Source organism: Notechis scutatus, chromosome 4 (genome assembly GCF_049901735.1).
Source record: "Notechis scutatus isolate UNSWTSFEM ecotype Mainland chromosome 4, rNotScu1.2, whole genome shotgun sequence".
In the NCBI taxonomy this organism is placed as follows: Eukaryota; Metazoa; Chordata; class Lepidosauria; order Squamata; family Elapidae; genus Notechis; species Notechis scutatus.
The window spans coordinates 138455645-138478514 of NC_142012.1; the positions used below are offsets into that span (position 1 = coordinate 138455645).

General features: G+C 35.9%; 1 protein-coding gene across 2 annotated transcripts in view; it reads left to right on the top strand.

Annotated features, from left to right (window-relative positions):
• The window catches only part of RASA2 (RAS p21 protein activator 2), a 57909-nt gene that overhangs the window by 17725 nt on the left and 17314 nt on the right, over positions 1–22870 (top strand). For both annotated transcript variants that reach the window (XM_026664516.2, XM_087965097.1), the window contains 13 exons: positions 591–667; positions 1804–1902; positions 3549–3705; positions 5206–5354; positions 6263–6377; positions 8173–8247; positions 9204–9327; positions 10217–10323; positions 13855–13941; positions 14021–14098; positions 14467–14540; positions 16205–16311; positions 16907–16989. In XM_026664516.2, the coding sequence (XP_026520301.1) occupies positions 591–667; positions 1804–1902; positions 3549–3705; positions 5206–5354; positions 6263–6377; positions 8173–8247; positions 9204–9327; positions 10217–10323; positions 13855–13941; positions 14021–14098; positions 14467–14540; positions 16205–16311; positions 16907–16989 (1332 nt within the window). The remainder of the gene's footprint in view (positions 1–590; positions 668–1803; positions 1903–3548; positions 3706–5205; positions 5355–6262; positions 6378–8172; positions 8248–9203; positions 9328–10216; positions 10324–13854; positions 13942–14020; positions 14099–14466; positions 14541–16204; positions 16312–16906; positions 16990–22870) is intronic.

Genomic DNA, 22870 nt, shown 5'->3' on the forward strand with positions numbered 1-22870 from the left:
AAATGCTGAAAAGGCTATATGAAAGATTATTTTTAAAATAATATTAGGATAATATACTAAACTGCAAGACAGCTATTAAATAGCATTTTTGTGACAACTTCTGTATTTTCTGTATTATGTTCTTCCTAGAAGAATGCTCGCTCTCGTTGTTTTCACTAACATCTGAACCTGGAACTTAAACCAAGATTTTGTACCAATTCAGAATAAAATTATAAATGCTGTCAGAATTTTTTAAAAAAACTTTAAAAATTAAGGGTTAATTAACTAAATTTTTATGATATCAAAACCTGGGCCTTGAGCTTTAACTGACAGGAGTAAAACAAAGATTAGGCATAGTTTTCTTATGTTTTATATAGATTATTAAAATGCTTTTTAGAGCTGACCATCTTACAGCAGTGACTGTTATCATTGATATTTTGCAAACATATTTACTGTAATATTCTTCCTTACATTTCAAGTTATATGTGTTTCTACTTAAAATTCGATCCATTTTCTAGTAACAAACAATGTTAGAAAGGCATAGCTATTAGGCTGGATTAAATGGGTATTGCTAAAAGAGAAACAAATTACTTTTTAAGTTTTATTTTCAGGTAACTAGGTCCAGTAGTTACACCAAGAAGTCACAGTTTCAGGTAGAAGAAGAAGACATTGAGAAACTGGAAGTCAGGTATATTCTTCAACATATTAAGATTAATTCGGATATGGTAATCAAAGCAGACAATGCTTCTTACAATAAAAGTAAAAAAGTTGCTCTGTAATTGCTGAAAATGATCGAGATAATTAAGTTTGGGATGAGATTCAGTTTAAAACTGGCCTTGAAAAAAATGCCTTCAAAAACAGCAGTTGAAGCATATTCAGGAAAGCAGTTTATTAAGTCAAAGGCAGCATTTATTCTAATTGTGTATAATAAGCATCTGTGGCTAATAAGTAAATCATATTACAGTTAGTGCTATTGATTTTAAAGTACATCTAGATAACTGTTCAGACATTTTAACTGGCTTATGACTTACACATTTCTTACTATGAGACGAAAACATTTGCATTTGGGAAAATATACAATGATGGAGTGAACAAATGCATATACACACCTCTCAGTGCAATAAGTTTTGAGAAGGAATTATAATTGGAATATTTTGAAGAAAAGAATATACTATTTCTTGATCCGACTTCAACTAAACCTTTTCTGTAGGGTAAGTTAGAACATCTGAATTCATATCACAGTAGGTATAACATTTAGGGAGGCAACAGAACCTGCTGCAACATCTTCAGAAGTCTCACAACACAATGGATTTTTTCTCTCTTCTTAATATATGTGCTGTTTAACAGAAATATTGTTGAGGTAAGACTTAGCAACCCAAATACAGTGTGTGCATATGCTTTTAAGTTACGAATACTTCAAGTGGCTTGGCTAATTTTAAAGATTACATAATGCATGTGTCATTGAAGTGCTACAGTCAGAATAAAGACTAAATGGGATGAATAAAAATAAAACAAGAATAGTAAATGCCTGAGAAGGAAATATAGTTTTTTTTTTCCTTTGAATGCCTCAGCACCATTTTTTTCTTACTGATAAAGCTTCATTTTAACTACTACCGGTAGGCAGATTCTCACGATTGCTTTTTATAGAACTAAGGTACACTTTTCTTCTTAACTCAGATAAACTATTAGATGAGAGATAATAACCTTTTGTGCATGTGGAGTTGGTGTGCTGCTCTGTGTGATCATTTTAAATCAGATGACCACTTAAAAATTAAATACGTTATGACATCTAACAAATTATTAAAACTAAGATTTAACTTTCAGGATTGACTTTTGGAACAATGGCAACTTGGTGCAAGATCTTTTCCTAGGAGAAATTAAGATTCCTGTCAAAACATTAGGAAGTGATACTTTCCAAGCATGGTAAGGAATTGAGTACAAAGTTGTCACATTGGTAAAATGAAGAATAGGTTTAACATAATTAAACTAGCATAGCTTCTTCTATTTTCGATATCTTTACTGACTAGTCCAAGTAAATTAATCTTTCCTACATTTTATTTTTCAGCAAAAAAAATTAAGTATTACTGTTTGCAGTGAAATAAGCAAACAGTTAATCTTAACTGCGATGAAAGACGGAAAAAGTCAGATTGTGATCGATAGTTTAAAACTTCAAAAGCCATGTGGACATAATGTGTATCCAGCAACATGTATAGGGTAGCCCTAAATCCCAATATTATTTAAAGCTTTAGTAAAATTGTATATAAAATTGCTCTGCTCTCTGATAGTGCTATAAATCAAGCCAATAACCTTTGCCAGCTTGTAAAGTAGTAGTCATTTCAGTATTTTTTTTCTAATATGTTAAAGACATTTCTTCAAAAATAAATACCAAAAATATAAGGCTTTTCAAACGTTTCCATGGCCACAGATCTGTTTGTTTTTTTAAAAAAACATCCCAGAGCTCATGATTAAGAAGCAAAGCTCTAATAGAAAATTGACTGCATTTGAATAAGTATGGGATTGGTTTTGGTCTCTCACAGAATCCAGTCAAGTTCTTGAGGAATCTTAGGATTCTCTGGAACACCGTTTGAAAAACACTGCTATGTTGAACACAAAAAATCAATGTAATTTTTAAAGAAATCATTGAACTTTGCTGCAAGAAGTAATAGTTTATTGCAGTAATAAAGACTCAAAGTTACATATCTTATAATCATTGCAGTGAAGTATAATAGCAGTATGAGCAACTGTAGTACAGGTTAGGCAGAGTTCCAGATAGGTAGAATCAACATTGTAAGGCCTCCCTTACAATGTATAAAAATACTGGGTTTCTTCCCTAATGGCATTTGAGGACAACTACCATCAAGGTTTTCAAGATTTGAAGAGGGAATAGAGAATGGCCTTGAAGGACAGGAAGAAGAATCATTGCCATGCAACAGTCATATAAATGGGGTTTGAAAACATCTCAGACTAGTCCCTGCCTAGTTCACACAAAGATAAAGGATGAAAGGGGGAATTCAGACGAACTGTTAAAACAAACTTTGCCTCAACCTATATGACTTTGGATTCTTAGTCTGGATAAAATTCTCTACCACTTCAAAGAAGTCATGCTGTGAAAGCCATCTTGGTGCACAATTGATCTTTACAGCCACTAGGCCTCTTTTATGACTCCTGGCATGATACATTTGAGTCAAGAATTTTGCTTTCTTTGTGGTAGACTCCCCTTATAGAACAAGTTGCTGGAATTTAGACAAGCTTTTTATTATATAAAACAAATTGACACATGCCTTTCTTTGCAATTCCGGTTCTTGCAATTTTATATTTCATGAATGGATAATGTTTTAATTGTTTAATAGAATTTGTGTATGCTACCAATAACCATGAAGTGAGCAGACAATACAAACATTTTCTAAATATATGAATAAGTTCGAATTAGCAAATCTACAAAAGAAGGGAAAGGAGAAAGAACCTATTGCTTTTCATTCTCTGTTTATTATGATTTAATTGGTTAAAACTAGTTTGCTCAGTCTGTCATTTAGATAATATCTTAAGCCTTCTAATTTATTCTTTTTAAGGTATCTCCTACAGCCAAAAGATAATGGAAATAAATCTGGTAAAAGTGAAGATCATGGATCCCTTAGACTGAATATAAATTATGCTGAAGATTATGTACTTCCATCTGGATACTATGGGTCTCTTAGAGACTTGCTTCTGAAATCATCAGAAGTGGAGGTATTTTCCATTTTTCAACTTTCATCAATTTAAGCAGCTAATGCACTACCACTAGTCCACTCCTGTGCTGGATTTGTTGGGAAGTGGTACAAGGTCTCCTTTCAAAAGGTGATATTTTAGATTAGATTTCTGTTCAGAATTCAAAAAACATGTATAAAACAGTACTGTACAGCCCCTAAAATGGTTAACTTTTAAAAACAACTACTTATACTCTATGAAAAGGTAGAATTTTAGATGCTATTTGGTATGGTTGTCAAGAGTTTACTATTCAGAAAACAAACGCTTGAACTATTATATAAAAGTTCTCTACAAAACGTGTGCTTAAAGAATTTTCCTCATAATGAATTTTAAAAGCTGTTTTGTTTTCATCTATTCAATATTGAGAAGTATGCATATTGTGCAGATTTGTTTCAGTACATTCTTTTCTAGACAAGAACAAATATTCTGTCATGTAGCCCACAATCAGACTTAACTTCTATTGCAGCAAAAATCTGGTAGAATACGTATGATACTGATAACAGAACCATCTCAATTCTTGGTCCAGGTTTTACATTGTATTTGTACATCAAATTTTCTTGAATTTGGCACAGAATTATATATCAGTCAAAAGAAGGATCTTTATTTAACTTGCATTTTTAATTTGCTACATATTTATATTATTCATACTTTCCCTTATCCCTTGTGATGTACATAGCACAAAATTCAATAATGTAATTCAATATAGAATTGTATATGCAAGAAACATGTGAAATCTGTTGCAGATCTCTTTCCCCTGAGACCACACTCAGGACAACTATTATGAGAGCACACTCTGTATAACAGGGCCAGCAATTGCTTTGATTTATTTCCCTGTTAGAGTCAAAGATACTGTCATAAAGTCAAAAATACTGCCATAATTTAGTGAAGTAGATTTGGATCCTATTTGGGTTGGCTTAAAGATGGGAAAAGATCCTCTAAAAGGAAGGATCTGTTCTTTTACTTCAAATTTCCCTAAATCCTTTTTTATTTCTTTTGAAGTAAGACTTCAAATGGTAAGGTGGATTTTTGAGGCATGTCAATTTGTATTCTTAACCTTCTTCCCAGGCCTGATTTGCTGATTAATTTTGAGAACAGTTTATTTGGTTGCTGGAAGTGCTCTGTCAGTTTTGGATAGCCCGCACACACAAAGAACTGATTTTGCTTTTTTTTATTGAAAGTTTTGCAGTTGGATGCTCCATCTGATATTAAAAATCTAAATATGAACATAAAATAGTAATTTTTAGGTATTTTTTTCTCTTCCATCAAATGAAAAGCAAAAGGAATATAGAAGGTTTTCTTCTAATCAGCTGGCAAAAAAAGTAACTCTAATTCTTGAAAGTGGAAGAAAATTATTTTACATAGGCTTTTTTTTAACTTAGGCTAAGATTTACCTGAAAAATTATTATTACTGTTATTAATATTTCTATGCATATTTCAATGTGAGGAATTATGTACATTCATCCCATTTTCCTCTCTTTATAGCCAATTTCTGCATCAGCTGCTTACATCTTGGCCGAAGTGTGCCGCGATAAATATGATGGTATTTTGCCACTTGTAAGGTTGTTGCTGCACCATCATAGATTAGTGCAGTTCGTTACCGCAGTGGCAGAATTAGAATTGAAAGAAACCCAGTAAGTGAATGACTTTTTTCCATTCTCCAATAGCTATGTCTATGACAAAAATAAATGATACATGCATTTTCTATGAAATTATTTTTGTCAGTAAATTTTACAATTTTTCTGCTTCTTAGGACTAAATGATTCAAAATCTTTTGAAATGAATACATAATAGCCGCTTGATTTTGTTAGAAAATAGATAATTTTACAGCAGTCTTGACATACACCATATTTAAATTCTGGAAAAATCTTCTGATTTTGTAATCTTGGAGAAAAATATATTGGGTCTTCCACAGTTTATCTTTCTTATATTTATTAAAGAGGGAATTCTTGCAATTACACTGTGCCCCCTCACCAATGAAACATTGCATTAAAATTAGTATGATTCAGCCCAATGTTTCTTCCTCCTTCCTGGTCGAAGGCCAGCTGAGCATGAATTGGTTTTGTTAATGTGCATAAAATGTGCATATTCTCTTATTTTTCTAGAATTTATTAATGATTTAATTTAAAAAAACAGAAATGGCATAACAATACCACGATTATATAGAACCAAAGAAAGATGAATTTATTCTGTTGTATAATTATGCTATATATTTCTGAGAAGAAATTGAAATCCTTACGTGCATTTTTGAAGACAGTGCCTATTCTGATTGAGTGTTTGGGAAGAGGTGTCAAGAATTCAATTACGCCTTTTGTATCTGAATAAATGTTTATATAATACTGATACCTACTACTAGGGCAACCTAGAAGACATTGGTATCTATTGATAATATTAAAGATATTTTAACATTTTGCATTATTGTAGACTATATGAACTAGAAACTCTGCAGCAAAGACCTCTGGTCACCTTGTATCTCCATGTTTATTTGTGGATATGTGTGTGTGCATATAGTCTTGAATTTCTAATTTGAATTGTATTACAGAGAAGTAAATACAATCTTCAGAGGAAACTCTTTAACTACTCGATGTGTAGATGAGATGATGAAAATAGTGGGAAAGCACTACTTGAAAGTTACTTTAAAACCAATTCTTGATGAGGTATGATAAATGTATGTGTTAAAATGTTATATATTGGGAATAATGGAAAAATCCCTACTGCCTAAAATTTGCTACTACTGCAGATACCAGTTTTCACCTTTGTGCCAGGTCTAAATGTCTGTATTGCTTTCTTGAGACTGGATGAACTATTCCATTTCCTGTCATGCCAGTCTGCAAGACAAATCTAATGTGCTACATAAGAATCCAATCACTTTGCAAAATATTTGGTTGCAAATTGCTTAATCCATTTGTTTAATATGTTTACCTTATATTAATATATTGTGTGAACACCTTAACAAAGGCCGAGCAGCTCATATTAGACTTGAGTGTGCAATATTTTTACATCTACCACATCTTCCCTTTTCAGTAGCCTACATCTGCTTGGCTGGACGTAGATTTTAAATTGAATTTTCAGTATGCAAACAGAAAAAATGCTTATCCTTGCTACTGTTGTTTTATTGGTCGGAATTAGATTTGAAAACTTTTTTAAAAATTACAAACATATCCTAGGATATAGCATAATCTCTTGGCAGTCACATCCACCTGACCCATTAGAGCAAGGAGGCAGGGAATGTTGCGGGTCCCACCTCTGAAGAAGGACCTTCTCCGTGGTACCTCCGCCTCTGTGGATCATCATTCCCCCAGAGATTAGAATGGCCCCCACTCTAGCACTCTTCCGAAAGGCACTGAAGACCTGGTTTTGCCAGCAGGCCTGGGGAACTCAGAGAGGGATGGAGCCCATCAGGTGGCTAGTGTGATCTGCTGTCGTCGGGGAGGGGGGTGGGAGTTGGTTTTTGATTTTTTTTCCCCCAAATTTTGTTCTATTGTACTTTACTAATTTATTTGATTCTTTTTGTTAGTTTTTATTGTTTTTATTTTTTGTTTAAAATATGGTTTTACATTGTCTAAGCCGCCTCGAGTCGCCATGGGCGAATAGGCAGCAATATAAATTAAACAAATAAATATATAAATAAATAAATAAATAATGCAAGAATATTACATTTTTGGAAATGACTATAACCATTAGTCATTGCATATCACAGTGGAAATAGAAAAGATGCAATGTTTATTATGGGCTTGGAGTACTATCAGGGAGGGGGTATAATTGATTTTATGTGAAGATTGAAGTAAAAAGGCAGCTTGGCAAGCCATATGTTCCTGGTTCATATTTCTCTGACTCCTGATTGTCACAAAAAGGGTTACCTGTTTCATTGTAGCAGCTACAATTGTATGAGCTAAATAACACAACATCATGTATTGTGTGTGTAGCTTCTCAGAACAGCTCAGGCTCATTCAGCAAAGATTGCTGGCATTCTTGTGACTGCATTCAGACTTTTCCTGCTGGATATCACCTAGCATTACTAGCTGCAAGCCCCAGAACAAGTCAGATATCACTTTAACAAGAAAGTATATTGTTTGCTGATTACCCATATGGGTGATGCATGTTAAAAAAGAGCAGTTTGTTCCTGTAACTGTAGTCCTTCAAATGTTCAACTTTGCATTTACTTCATAGGTAAAATTTTCCACACAAATTGTTCTACAACATTTTCAAGTGACTGAAGTAAAGGTGTGGTTTTCTGGGTGTTGTAAAAAATCACATGTACCTTGAAGAATCATTGTTATAGGTTAGCAACCTATTTTTAACATCTGATCCAAGAGAAAACATGGTTACTGTATTATTGTCATTTTATAATGGATAAAACTTTCATTATTTCAACTTAAGAACAAATCTCACTGAACTATCTTCTGAGTAGACAGGTATATAATTGTGCTACAAACTTTAATCTTGTTTCAGATATGTGAGAATCCTAAGCCTTGTGAAATTGATCCCTTGAAACTGAAAGAAGGAGATAATGTGGAAATGCACAAGGTATGCTAAAATGTTGTGTGGGGTTTTTAAAAAATTTATATTTATGGAACTTCTAACAACCAAGCATTTTCTGGAATGTAAAAGTCCACAATAATTTTAGTAACAAGATTTGATTGGCCCTATGGCACCCTCTCTAGGAGGAACTAGGTATGCGCTAGTCATAGTCGATGATTACACTAGATATGGGTTTTGCTATCTGCTAAAAAGCAAGACAGAGGTATTGCAACAGTTCAAGCAACCCCCATAGGCAATCCAGTAAGACCCCTTGGTTGGTAGTATCAAAAGCCAATAGAAGGTCTGAGGCAACCAGGAAAGTTGCACTATCCTCCTTATAGTCCCAAACCAGGTCATCTGCTAGGAGAACCAATGTCCTTTTTCTCACTTATCCAGGCCTGAATCCTAACGGAAAAGGGTCCAGATAATCTGTTTTATCTAGGGCTCTATGAAGCTGGTCCACCACTATTGTCTTAACAACAATGAGGAAATGTTGGAAACCAGATGATAGTTGCCCAAGACCTGTAGTTCCAGGGCCAGCCTTTTCAGAAGGGAGCATCACACAGTACTTGGCAAGACTTCAAGGAATTCCCTCCCTACAAAGAGCTGTTTACAATTTCCCAGATTCAGGTGGCAAACAACAGCATAGAATGTTTTAACTTCCTTCAAGGTCACAAACCAAGAGGAATCCTAGTTAGTATCATAGAACCTTGCCCTGTCACCACCAAGGGCAGAGTGACATCACTGATAAAGTGATTGTGTGAGAAAGAAAGAAATAATTTTTGGAGGGCTTTTATAGACTATTGGTATGCATTTTATTCTTTAAGAAACTGCCGCTAACTGCTAAGATGGTAACTATTCATACAGATTTTGTTGAGATTTTTCTCATTGATAAAATGAGCTTGGTAAACACATAAAATAAAATAAAAATATTAACTTTCTGAAATTATTTGTCTGCACAGGAAAATCTTCGTTATTATGTTGACAAAGTTTTCAGTACAATTGTACAATCAAGTATAAGTTGCCCAACTTTAATGTGTGATGTGTTGTGTTCTCTGAGGCGTTTGGCTGCTGAAAGATTTCCTAGTAAGTGTATCAATGTCTCAAAATGACAGTATGATCTGTGACTTGAATAAAGGGTCTGTGTCCATGAACATGTTATCAAAATCAGTTCTATAGCATTTATAAAAAGAGGGAAATACAAATGTATTAATATGCCAGTTGTAGACACTGCATGCCTTCTGTTGATATACTGCTGTTAACAGCAAGAAACCATACTAATCTGTATTGAAGGACTAGGCAGCAGTGGTTTTGGACTACAACTACCGTACTATAATATTCTATCACTGGATATGCAGACTGAGGCTGAGGAGTTGTAAATTAAAATTTCTTAATAAGTTGCCTCTTCCTGCTATTTTACAGAAAAATAATTTAGATTTCCTCCCTATAGAAAGTGACAGAGTCATAGAAAATATATTTCATAGGTGAGTATTGCATGCACCAACCTCGGGTGCCTAAATTCATCTCTACCTTTATTTCTAAAGTAAGAGGAAACAGGCAGGAAACCGATTGCACTACATATTTTTGTTAGTATTAACTGTGTTTTATGGAAAATGTATTTTGGAAGTATCTTTGCATAGTTAAGATTAATCATAACAATAGAGCCTACTATTCAGTAAATACACAAGTGGAAACCTGCAATTTCATTCACACCTGTGACAAGAGGAAGGGGCACAGTGCTCAATTTACTATAACTAGCAGGTAACATCAAATAAACTAACAATTCTGATACACGCCCAATAACACAGGGCCATGCATTTTTCATCATAACTTCACTTTCATTTCACACTACTTGCTACTTCTATTTTGCAGAAGAATAGTAACCATTTTTTCTACTGACACCCTACTAAGATTTTCACTACCTTATTTCACCCATTCCTGCTAAGTTGTACATTTCATGGTTTTTCCTCTGCAGATGACCCTCATGTACAGTACTCTGCAGTGAGCAGCTTTGTGTTCCTTCGTTTCTTTGCTGTAGCTGTAGTATCGCCTCATACTTTCCATTTACGACTTCATCATCCAGTAAGTTTTGATAATGTTATGTTCATATAGTTTATGAGCTTAAGAGAATGTATGCAGAGATAAACTTACATCATAAGCAGCTGAAGGAGCCTATAAACCACTTAACATCTTTTTAAAAAAAAACCTTTCTGATTAGTTATCGAACAGTTGAAGCATTCTGGGATACTTTCATACGTTGAAAGTACTTGACATGAGAAAAAAGTATATGACTAAAAACAAATTAAATGTTTAACTAGTTGGAATCTGATGGCTTAACATTTGGGGATATATTTCCTATTTTCAGTAAAATTAAGAAAAATTAAAAATACACTCATGCTGATTTATAACTAATTTGAAAACATGTACTGAAGAACTAGTCTGGTGTAGTGATTAAGGCACCAGGCTAGAAACTAGGAAATTATTTCGGCATGAACCTAGCTGGGTGATCTTGAGCCAATCATTCTCATAGTCTTAGGAAGAAGGCAATGGCAAACATCCAAATCTTGTCAAGAGATCTGCAAGGACTAATGCAGGTAGCTGCCAGGTGTCAACTTTAACACACACACACACACACACACACACACACACACACACAGCAATCATACTCCATCATGGTTTGTATAATTTGGGTTATTTAAAAAAACTTTAGTTGATTTCTTATTTCTCAAAAGCCTTTAATAGTGTCTCTTTACATATAGTCCTCAGTACAGTTCATAAACGAGTCATGTTATTATTCTAAGCAAAATTCTTGGAGAAGTTTCCACAGGAAATACAATGAAGACAGAATGAAGTCAGTAATATTGCACGCAGGCGTCTATTTTTCTTCTTCTTGGATTATTGGTATATGATTCTTTTAGGTGCACAATTTCTACAGCGTATTTATGTAGAAATCTTCTACTGGGCCAAGAAGTGAAGCATTTGGCAAAAATCATGATAATTTTGCTTGCTTATTTTGGCACTGAAGAAGCTTTTTTCCCTTTAGAAAACACCAAATAGTATGTGTGGAATTTGCACAATTTTTCTTGAAAATTTTTGGCCCAGTGTTTTCTCAGCTACACCCCACTGCTCATATCCACTTAAACTTGCATACAGTATTCTTTTCTCTCATTTTTCCCCACAATCACCACCTTCTCAAGGGATTGGATTCAGAGATAGTTCATGGCCAAAAATCACCTAGTGAGTTTCCATGAGTCAGAGTGGACCTACACCTTGCCTGCGCCACTTCAACATTTAACCACTATATTGCACTTCATTCTTTTTTTCCCCTTTTTTTCTTTTTCTTTTTTTTCTTTATGGACCCTTCCTATCAATTCATTCTCACTTGTACAATCTTGGGTCTCATTCTTCATTAAATTAAAATTGAAACATATTATATTGTCATTACTAAAGGATTAATTTAAATCTTTAGAGATTTATAGAATTAAAGCTTTTTTTGCCCACTAATTAATAGTGTGGTAAAAGCTATTTTCTGTATTCGTTCGAAAAAGTACAGAGAAGAGCAACCAGGATGATTAGGGGACTGGAGACTAAAACATATGAAGAATGATTACAGAAACTGGGCATGGCTAGTCTAGTGAAGAGAAGGACCAGGGAAGACATGATAGCGGTCTTCCAATATTTGAGGGGCTGCCACAGGGAGGAAGGGGTCAAGCTATTTTCTAAAATGCCTGTAGGCCAGACAAGGAATAATGGATGGAAACTGAAGAAGGAAAGATTTAACCTGGAAATAAGGAGAAACTTTCTGACAGTGAGAACAATCAACCAATGGAACGGCTTGCCCTTGGGAGTTGTGGGAGCACCATCATTTGAGACCTTCAAGAAGCGATTGGACTGCCATTTGTCAGAAATGGTGTAGGGTCTCCTGCTTGGGCGGGGGGTTGGACTAGATGACCTATAAGGTCCCTTCCAACTCTGATTATCTGTTATCTGTTCTCGCCTGAAAAACTTCTCCAAAAGATTGAGGAACTTTCCAGAACACATGAACAAATATTTTTTATTATTTTAGGCAAAATTACCCTGGATGTAACTGTCTTGACTGCTCTGCTGTCTTGATATCTCTTTATATCTGAAGACAAACAATTCTTGTTTCAATATTACAATGCTTATGTGAATGCCAATGAAATCTGTATTGTTGCAGAAAATGTACGTTTGATATGCTGATGTATCTGCCTATTTCATTGTACAAATAGTCCTTGACTTGGCCAACACGCAAACAGAACATACACATGTGATCACATGATCATATTTTTGGATGCTTGGTAACCAGCCCACGTTTATGATTGTTTGCAGGATTCTTTGGTCATGTGACTATGGTTTACAACTTTTTTTTTTTTTTTGCTGTAAGCCAGCATTTACTTGTTGTGACCCAACCTGGTTCCAAGAGAGCCAACACCAGACAAAGGCAGCCCCCACCTTCTAAGGTTTCATCTACAAATTCTGTTTCTTCACAGATAAAAGGCTGCTTCCAACTAATTAGCTCTGACAAGAAAGAGCCTTGCCAAGTTGTTTTTCAAGGCTGCCAAAAATCCACAGATAAGAAATAGTTTACAAGAGTTTCCAAATGCTAACTATAATGTCCACGAGGCTGAGTTTCAGAACATCTTTGCCTTCTCCAAAGAACGCTTCTTCAAACCTGGCTTTTATCCTCTTCAGGGAGGGGCCATTACCTTGCAGCCTTACTCCTGAGTCGTCTGTGCTGCTGTAACTGCTCTCTCCTATGAGTAATCCTGCACACACGCATACTTGGCCCAGGCTCCTCGGGAACCTCTTTATCACTGCTGCCAGCCCTCACAATCTCTGAAGGCAGCAGTCCACTCCCTAATGGTCCTGGCCCCTCATCTGAGTCCTCAACTCTCCTCCACCGTCCACACTTGCTGCCGGCTAACCACAACATTACTTGAGGTTTTTGGCAGAAAACATCCATTGCGGACAATGGGTTCACTTAACAATCAAAGCATTTGCTTAACAACCATAGTGATTCACTTCAACGACTGTCACGAAAATATAAAATCAGTTCAGTTACATGATGACCCACTTGTTTGGGTTCAATTACAGTTGTAAGTCAAGGACTACCTGAAATATTTTGTCATCAGATACAGCCTATTCGGTGATCATATTACAGGTAGTTCTTGACTGACAACCACAGATTTCTCTTGCTAAGTTAAGAGTTTTGCCCCATTTTACAACCTTTCTTGCCACAGTTGTTAAGTGAATCACTGCAGTTAAGTTGGTTACATGGTTGCTAAGTGAAACTGGCTCCCCCTTTGACCTTGCTTGTCAGAAGATTGCAAAAAGAGAACAAAAAATGACCCTGGGACACTGCAAACGTCATAAATACATGCCAATTGCCAAGCATTTGAATTTTGGCCATATGACTGTGGAAATGCTGTGACTTTGTAAGTGTGAAAAGCGGTCATAGGTCACTTTTTTCAGTGCCATTGTAACTTTGCACCATCACTAAATGAATGGTTGTTAGTCAAGGACAACATGTATACAACTTAATTGAACTATCACTTGTAAAATAGTGAATATTTCTTTAAATGCCTCTTATAGGACGCACAGACATCTAGAACATTAACTCTTATATCAAAAGCAATTCAGACACTGGGAAGCTGGGGAAGTTTATGCAAAAACAAGCTGGTAAGTATCACACTGAAATTACTTTAGTCTACTGGCATCTCTCTATAAAGATTTACTTCTATCTATTTTCCCTTTTTAGTCAAGCTTCAAGGAGACGTTTATGTGTGAATTTTTCAAAATGTTTCAAGAAGAGGAATACATTGAAATAGTCAAAAAGGTATTTCCTTTATACATAATATTTAGCATTCTCAAAAAAATGTTTTCTTTGCTTTCTTGCAAAACTAGAAAGCTTTACCATATTCATTTTTCTCTGTGAGTCACAAATTAAATCTAAATTATCCAGCCCAGGCTTCTCTCTATATGTTACATTTAACCTTGTTTTAGTAAAATACTTGGGAGAAATGTTTTGAAAATAAATACATAGTAAATGCAAAGTAAAAATGTAGAACAACTTTAAACTATTAAAATGTTCATTTTACTTAAAAATAAGTGTATTTTAATGTTCTAAATATTTGTTAATTTTTAAGACTCTGGGTAAAATTGGGAAAATAACTCCTATTATTCTAATATATTCTCCATATTCAGTTTTTAGATGAAGTGTCTTCCACGGAAAGTAAAGAGCCAAGTGTCATGAATGAGCCATTGCATCTAAAAGAAGGGTAACTTAATACAAAGTACAATGTGCAAGGCTGTAATTGATTTTTTAAAAATACATCAAATAAATATGTAAGATTTATGACACTTTATAGTAGTTCCAGGCAGAATTGCAGTCTTTCATTCGCAACTACTTATGTGATTGAAAATGTTGCCCTGAGTGTTAAGGCTTTTAATGAGTGTTAAAATTTGGGTTTTTATAGGGATTTCTATTGACCTAAATATAAAATACCTTGTTCCCATGAACAAGATTGCCCTCCCCTACCCTTTTACTATCTCTATAAATCAAGCATGGACAAACATTTCAAGTGTGAATGCCATTGTTTTATGCTGCTGAGAGGGAGAAATGTTTTATGCTGCTGAGAGGTATGAAGCCAGAAAATAAAAATTAACAAATAATTAAGGAGTTCAAAAATTATAACCTTAAATATTTGTAGCTCAATGTTGAGATGAGGGCTCCTTGGTGCTCTTTGAGCTTGGTTATTTTCTTGTAGACATTTCATTACCCAAACTAGGTAATACCATCACTATTGGTGTTAACGCAAGCACTTTCATTTTTTAAAGGAATTTCATGAACAATATCTAGAAGTGGTATAGGCATTACCTTGTTGACTTTTATTGTAGTTTAGAAGTCCATGAAGTTATTTATAAATGGGGTCTATCTATACAGGGATGTTTTTTTATACAATGAAGGAAAATACAGGTAGTCTTCAACTTAACAGTTAATACAGTGACTGTTCAAAGTTACAATGGCACTGGAAAAAATGCCTTACGATCATTTTTCACACTTACGACCATTGCAGTATCCTCATGATGACTGATCAAAATCAGATGCTTGGCAACTGACTCATATTTATGCCAGTTAGTGTCCCAGGGTCATGTGATCACCTTTTGTGACTTTCTGACAAGTGAAGTCAATGGGGAAGCAGATTCACTTAATAATCATGTTACTAGCTGAACAACTTCAGTGATTCAGTTAACAATTGTGACAAGAAAGGTCATAAAATGAGGCAAAATTCACTGAACTGTCTAACTTAGCAACAGAAATAGGCTCAATTGTGGTCTAAGACTATGTCAAAAAATATATTCAAATTTTGTAAACATTTCTTGCTTTATGTAGTAAATTATAGTAACAGTATCAATAAAATATTATTCTAGATTATACCTGTGATTTTTTACTATATTCAGTTTTCATTAATATTCCTAAATTAGGTTCCACAACAATTTTGAGTTTGTAGGAAAATTGTGCTTTTTAAAAAAAAAAATACTGTGAGTGGTCCAAATCTAGTATAAAACGTTAATCAAACCCTATATCCCAGTTTTTACATGTCACTTTTATACAAGAATAGAAGGCACAAAAACAGTGAGAGAGGGGAGAAAAAGAGAAGAGGACAAGAAAGAAGCGAGTGCACTAAAGAGAAAAGGAAAGAAAAAAATATAGGAAAGAAACTGGCATTTAGTTCAGCATGCCTTCATGCTGAATCAGGGAATCAATCCTCAGTACTTTTTTGTTCTGGACATGGCTGTAGTAAGCCATGTTCAGAACAAAAATACTGTGATAAGATCAGAAGTTGAATCCATTAATCTAACTTGTAAATGAATACACTTGGATAACCTATTAGAAAATTCGAAAATATCTGTGAAAAATGTTCTTATATTTGTTTCACAGGGAGATGTTTAAAAGAGCACAAGGAAGAACTCTTATTGGAAAAAAGAATTTCAAGAAGCGTTGGTTCTGCCTTACAAGTAGAGAACTCACTTATCATAAGCAACAAGGTATTGTTCTTTCTTTCTTTTTTTTAATGTTAATCTTTCAAGTTATGCAGCTTGACCTGATGGTGATAAACTGATTATATTCTTCAATTCCAATGTTTAAGAGTAATTATAACCTTGTTGAGTATAAACAAATAAGTAAAAGTACTCTTTTATGTTTTTAATTATGTAATTTTTCCAAATGTATTAAGTTTACAAAACTACTTACCATTGGGCTTATATATGTGAGTCAATGTGTGTGAAGACAAATACTTTTGAATCTGAGAAACAAAAGATGAAATATTGGATTCTTTTATCTATAGAGTTATTCATTCATTGTTGGGATTTGCAAGGCTGTCTAGTTAATAGACATTGGGCAGCGTACATAAAAAATCAAAACCTATCAAAACCTACAAAAAGTATATAAAACCATATTAATTAACAGCAGACAATCTCTCAGCAGAATACACTCAGTTATCATCCTGACCAGATACTCCACCATCCTTATCTTCATGGCTCTATGAAGGGATCACATATAACGTGTTCCACCGGGATTTGTGTTTTGTGTTAAGGTTTTATTCATAATTAAAGGATTTGCTGTTTTTTTTTCTTAATCCAGTTAAAGGACCTATATTCACCATTCCTGTCAAAAACATTCTTGCAGTAGAAAAACTTGACGAGGGTGCATTTAACAGGAAAAATGTAAGTAACTGAAATAACTGTCAAGCATGGGAAATTCTAAAATGTCACATAAAAGTGAGAGCTTTAATGCTAGGATACAAAGCTCTATTCAAATTCTTGTTACATGTATTGAAAAAGTTGTATGTTGATTTTGAACTACAAGGAATCCTCATGCTACAAATACTATAGAGTCCAAAATTGTAAGGTGAAACAGTTGTTAAGTGGTTTTACCCCATTTTACAACTTTCTTGCCACAGTTGTTAAGTAAATCATCACAGTTGTTAAATTAGTAACGTGGTTAGGGTTAGAGTCAATTTAATGTCAGGGTTTCCAAGTAACATATTCATAGAAAACAAAACTCCAAGGCAGGTAGATTAATCAAAGAATAAGTTTATTGGATATGTCATATTGGCACAGGCTGTTGGAAACTCTGAATATTCCCATGGTTTTCACCTAATTAAAAGTAAAACTTTATTACTTTCCCAAACCAACCAGTCACATAGCCCAATCAGGTTACAGTTCAGTTGCTAGGCGACATCAGTCCCCTCCTTCCAAACGACTGTAGGAATGTCCTTGGTTACCAAGAGAAAGTATTTTGTTTGGACTATACTACCCCAACTATCTTTATTCCCACCTCCCTATCCCTCAACTCCAGTGTGTCAGCAGCACTGAAGTCTCAATGGCCTCAGTCAGGCCAGCTTCAGGTTTGATAATAAAGTTTAATGATCCAGTTAAAAACATAAAACTATGTAACAATAAAAAGAGAACTACAAAATTTGAAGATGCATTATAACCAACACAGAACTTAGCCACACTAGTACTGATAATGCTAGGGTTAGAATTGGAAAATAGAAATTTTATGCAATAGAGTTTGGTTCATTCTGAATACATTACATGAGAAGTGAAATAAATGAATTCCACATATTAGAAATTTCAATGCAGCAATATGTGGACAGTGGTTTCGATCTTCTCTGGTTCCCAAAAGCAAACTTATTCAAGTAAGGGCAGTTTGGAATATTTGTTCAATGGAAGCACTAATGGTATTACATTATGTTATGCACAGACAAAGTCTTTCCACAACCGGAAAACATGAGAAGTGTATTCCATTTAAAATTTAATGTTTTGGCTTTAAAAAGATTTTAAAAGTGGCAAGAACTAACTCTCCACCATTAGAGAAAAAGAACATCTAACGGCAGGAAAAAATTATAATGCTGCCTGAGAGGCATAATTATGGTCTTAATGATCCTTTGATGTTGAAGACCACTACAAGGTATTTAAAGATGTCAACCTGTTCAATCTAAAAATCTGGGTAAATTTGCATATTAATGGGGCTTTTATGGGGTCCAAAAAGATACAACTATAAAATACTTCATTAGAGGCTGGTGGTTTTCAATGTAGGATGATTTATTTTTCATTAAATCAAGAACACAAGGAGAATGGGTGGTACTAAAAAGATAAATTTAGTAATAATCCTCTAATTCCTCAATGCCTGACTCCTATTTGTCATACCTATTAATTCACCTTTGACAGAGTTTTCTTCCCTAGATCTCTTCTTTATGTCCCAAATGTGCTGTTTCAGGAGGCAACTGGATTTTCTTGTTTGTTTGTTTTTTAAAACAAGTTTTATTGATTTTTTTAAAGACAAACAAAACATAGGACATAAAAGTATAAAACCTCCTTTCTAAAAATTACTTATAAGTTTTAACAAGGCAAATAAAACATTATTTTTTAAGGCATAGTTCCATATTATCACATTTCCATTTAAGCACATATATATCTTTTCCAAATTTCACATTGTTTCTCCCTTCACTTTTATTCAAATATATTTCTTTCTATCAAGGTTTTATTAATTCTCAATCAATCATAAACACACAAAATACAAAACATAAAACAAGACATAAAAAGATAAAACCTCCTTAATTATCATTTATGCATGTCTTTTCCAAATTTCTCTCCCTTTAGTTTTATTCCTCCAAGGTTTTATTTATTCACAATCAAAACATAGCTAACCAAAACATAAAACTTCTTTTGAAAAGTGGCTTAGCCCCGGGTTACATCTTTTTTTACAGACCTAAATCAAATTCATGCTCACCTTATATACCATTCATATCTTATTAACCATTCTATATTTTCTATATAACTTCTCCCTTCTTTTCACTCTCTTAATTATATTTTGTTTATTTCATCTTATTTCAAAATCATTATATTTGTATCTTTTGTCCGTTCTTTTCCAATCTATTTATCTCTTCTCTTTAGCAAAGAATTTCCCCTGTAATCACTTTTAAAGTGTGACACCTTTCTATCTTTCCCCTAAAGTAACACTTAAAATAATACATAATTTCCATCCTGATTCTGCTTAGTACATTCTACATGTTGCATTTTAAAATAGAAGAATAATAAACTTATAATATAGTTAAGTATATAATTTCCATTCTAGTTCTAATTCTAATTAATACATTATTTTAAAATAAGAAAATGAAATAGTAAATTTATAATAACATTAAGACAATAACGAATTAAACTATAACTAAGCATTAATCATTTTACACATTCTCTTTAATATTTTATTAAATATTGAAATCTATCATTATTAAACATTTTAATATTTTAATATTTTGTTAAATCTTATAATATTCCAATAAACTATTTCAAATGCAAATACTACAATACTATCTTATGTACACTTGCAGAATCTTTCTTTAATTATACACTATCCTTTATCCTTTATCTCTAAAAAAAATCTGCTTCTTGGCATCTTGTTTCAGACCGTGGCTTTTTTTCCCTTTTTCCTCCCTTTTTTCTCCAGTCTGGTCTTTTTGCCCCCCCCACGCTAACCTCCACCTTTTAACTTCCCTCTCTGTTGTAATTCTCTTTTCAATTGCTTTCTAACATTGTACCTTTTTTTCACCTTATTTTTCTCTTTCTTGGTTGTTTTATTGAATCTTAAATTCTCATTTTTCCTTCCTCTCTTCCTATTTTCTTTCTTAATCGAACTTTTTTGTCCATTAAAAATGGCTTCTTCCTTTTCTTCTTCTTCTTCTCCTTCTCCTTCTTCCTCAAGTATTTGCTGGTACATAGAAACAGCCATTTCTAAAAAGTGGAAGACAGCTCCCAATGAATCCTTGCCATTTTGTTCTCTTTCTTTTAATTTTTCATATTCCATTTTTAGTTCATCCACAGATGGTGCCATTGTAAATTTTTAAGAACAACCCAGATGTTTTTAATTTTAAAGTAATTGCCAAATGTCAAAGTTATCAGACAATCCAAACAGACAGAAATTATTTCCTCTTCTTCTCTTTGCAATTTTTCCTCCTGGGGCAAAATCCCAAATATATTTTAAAGCCGTAGACACAGTTAGTTGCTGGTCTTATAATCTTCAAGGCGTCTCCTCCAACAAATTTTTAACGATTTTTTTTAGTCCTCTCCTTCCCACTTATAACAAAGAGCTTATTTTTACCTTAAAGAAGCAGGTTTTTCTGTGCTCATTTGCTTTCTCCGTAAGGAAGGGGAGTGAACTTTCCTTCAGCACTTTTGCCGCTGTAACAACTTCTTTTGGAAACAAATGTATCAATCCGAAAGTCAGGTTTCCAGGGTGTTTTAAAAATAACTTAATGTCCCGGTTCAGCCAAGAAAACTTCTCCTTCTGGTTCTTCCTCCTGCACAGTCTTATCCGGTTGAAGATTCCTTTGTGGCTGCCATTTCTGACAGCCGCTCCACCGCCTCAGGAAAAAGGAGTCTAGCTGGCTGGGGAAAGGGGGTGCGATATCCCCAGACCTCTGCACGGATCTCCTCTGTCTTCCGCTGCTCCTTCGGGGTAGCAACAACCCCCAAATCCAGTTGGATCGGGGGTACATCAGCGGCGAGCGCAGCAGGGACCCGCAGAGAAGCGGATTCCTGCCGCCGCCGAAGCCTTGCAACCGGAAGTCTGGATTTTCTTGTTTTTTCTTTGAAGATGTTTCACTTCTTCTCCAAGAAGCTTCTTCAGCTCTGACAGGATAGTGGGGAATAGAAGGATTTATATTCCTTGCAGACAGCTAGTCATTTGCATCAGTGGTGGGATTCAAAAAATTTTATAACCAGTTCTGTGGGCGTGGCTTATTTGGTGGGCATGTCTTGTCATGTGACTGGGAGTGGCTTAGTGGTCGTGTGACTGGGTGGGCATGGCCAACGCAGTGTCACTCACATCAAGGGAAGCCTTGCCCGGCCCTTCCCCTCCCAGCCATTCCTTGTCATACCCAGCCTCAACTTATCTATAGTTCTGTAGAAAGGTTGTTCACCTTTTATTTGACACTCCAGGCACTTTACTCACAAGGGGAAAGCAATACTTCTAGCGTCCATGAGGAATCCAGCCTTGGAGCAGCTTTGGAACTTAATGGACCGCTCCTCTGCCCACAGTCATGTGTTTTCAAGTAGCTGCTTGAAAATGCATGGCTAGGGTGGAGGAGCAGTCCTCCTTTAAACTGCTCCAAGCCTCTGTTCCTCGTGGGCGCTGGCTAGCTGCAAATGCATGTCTGTTAACCTGCAAAACTGCTCCAAGACTGGATTCCCCCCAAAGCACCTCCGTGGATGGTGGCAGTGGCAGCAGCATCTACCCTCCCTCCCAAAGACCTCCAGCAGCCGCGGCGGGGCCGTGGAGCAACCCCCCCCCAACTCCAGCCCTATCAAAGCACCTCTGCGGATGGCAGCAGTGGCAGCAGCATCCGCCCTCCCTCCCAAAGACCTCCGTGGAGCACACACCCCCACTCCAGCACTCCCAAAGCACCTCCGCAGATGGCGGCAGCAGCATCCACCCTGCCTCCCAAATACCTCTGGCAGCCGTGGCGGGGCTGTGGAGCACCCCCACACTCCAGCCCTCCCAAAGCACACTTCCACGGAGGGCGGCAGCAGCAGCATCCACCTCCCTCCCAAAGACCTCCAGCGGCTGCTTGCTTTCTTGCGGGAGCGCAGGGCAGAGTGGGTGGATGTCTCAGCTGGGGCTGCACATGCGGTGTACAATTTTCAGCAACCCTGACTGGGACATCCACCCACCCTCATTGCGCCATGGCCACCACGTAGTTGGGAAAGCACTGCGTGGGATGGATCCACATTGGCTTAGCCAGCAAGCCGAGCCCAGGGATGGTAGGGAAGGCCTGGAAAAGTGCAGGGACAGGAGGGAAGGCCCAGAAAAGTCTGGGACAGTGGAGGAGGGGCTAGCACGACTCGCAGGCTTATCTGTGAGCAGGAAGATCAGGGCTGCTCAGTTGAGGCACAGGCACCATGTGGGAAGGGTTGAATGGCAAGCCACGAGGACCCAGGAGGGGAGGAATTACTGGGCAGGGCGAGTGGTAGGCGGGTGGGTGTAGCAAGTGAGCGAGCATCGGGCAGGCGGGGCAAGCAAGCAAGCGAGCGAAGACTGGGTGACCGGGTCAGGCGCGTGACCAGCCAGATGTTGCTACCGGTTTGGCGACCCACATCAAATTTTTGCTACCGGTTCACCCGATCCGGTGCAAACCAGCTGAATATCACCACTATTTGCATCCTTTTAGAGGGTTGTTGAAGCACTTTGAGGTTTATATGTGTCCTCAGGAGCACCAGGTGACCCTAAGGACACAAATAAACCTCTTAAGTGCTTCAGTGACCCTCTAAAGATGCAAATGACCAGCTGTCTGCATTTCCCACTATCCTGTTAGAGCTGAAAAAAATGAGAAAGTCCAGTTGCCTCCTGAAAAAGCACCTTTGGGAAAATCATGAGCTGGATGACTGAGAATCTCTACAGATTTCTTTTTTATTGTACTAGAACAATTAGAGAGAATTTAGTTGCTCTCCTCCTTTTTTCCTCCGCCTTGGGATATCCTCAGGTGTCTGATGTTAATCATGGATAAAATTAGGCAGTCTTATCAGCCTAGAAGCAAAAATGTGGGTC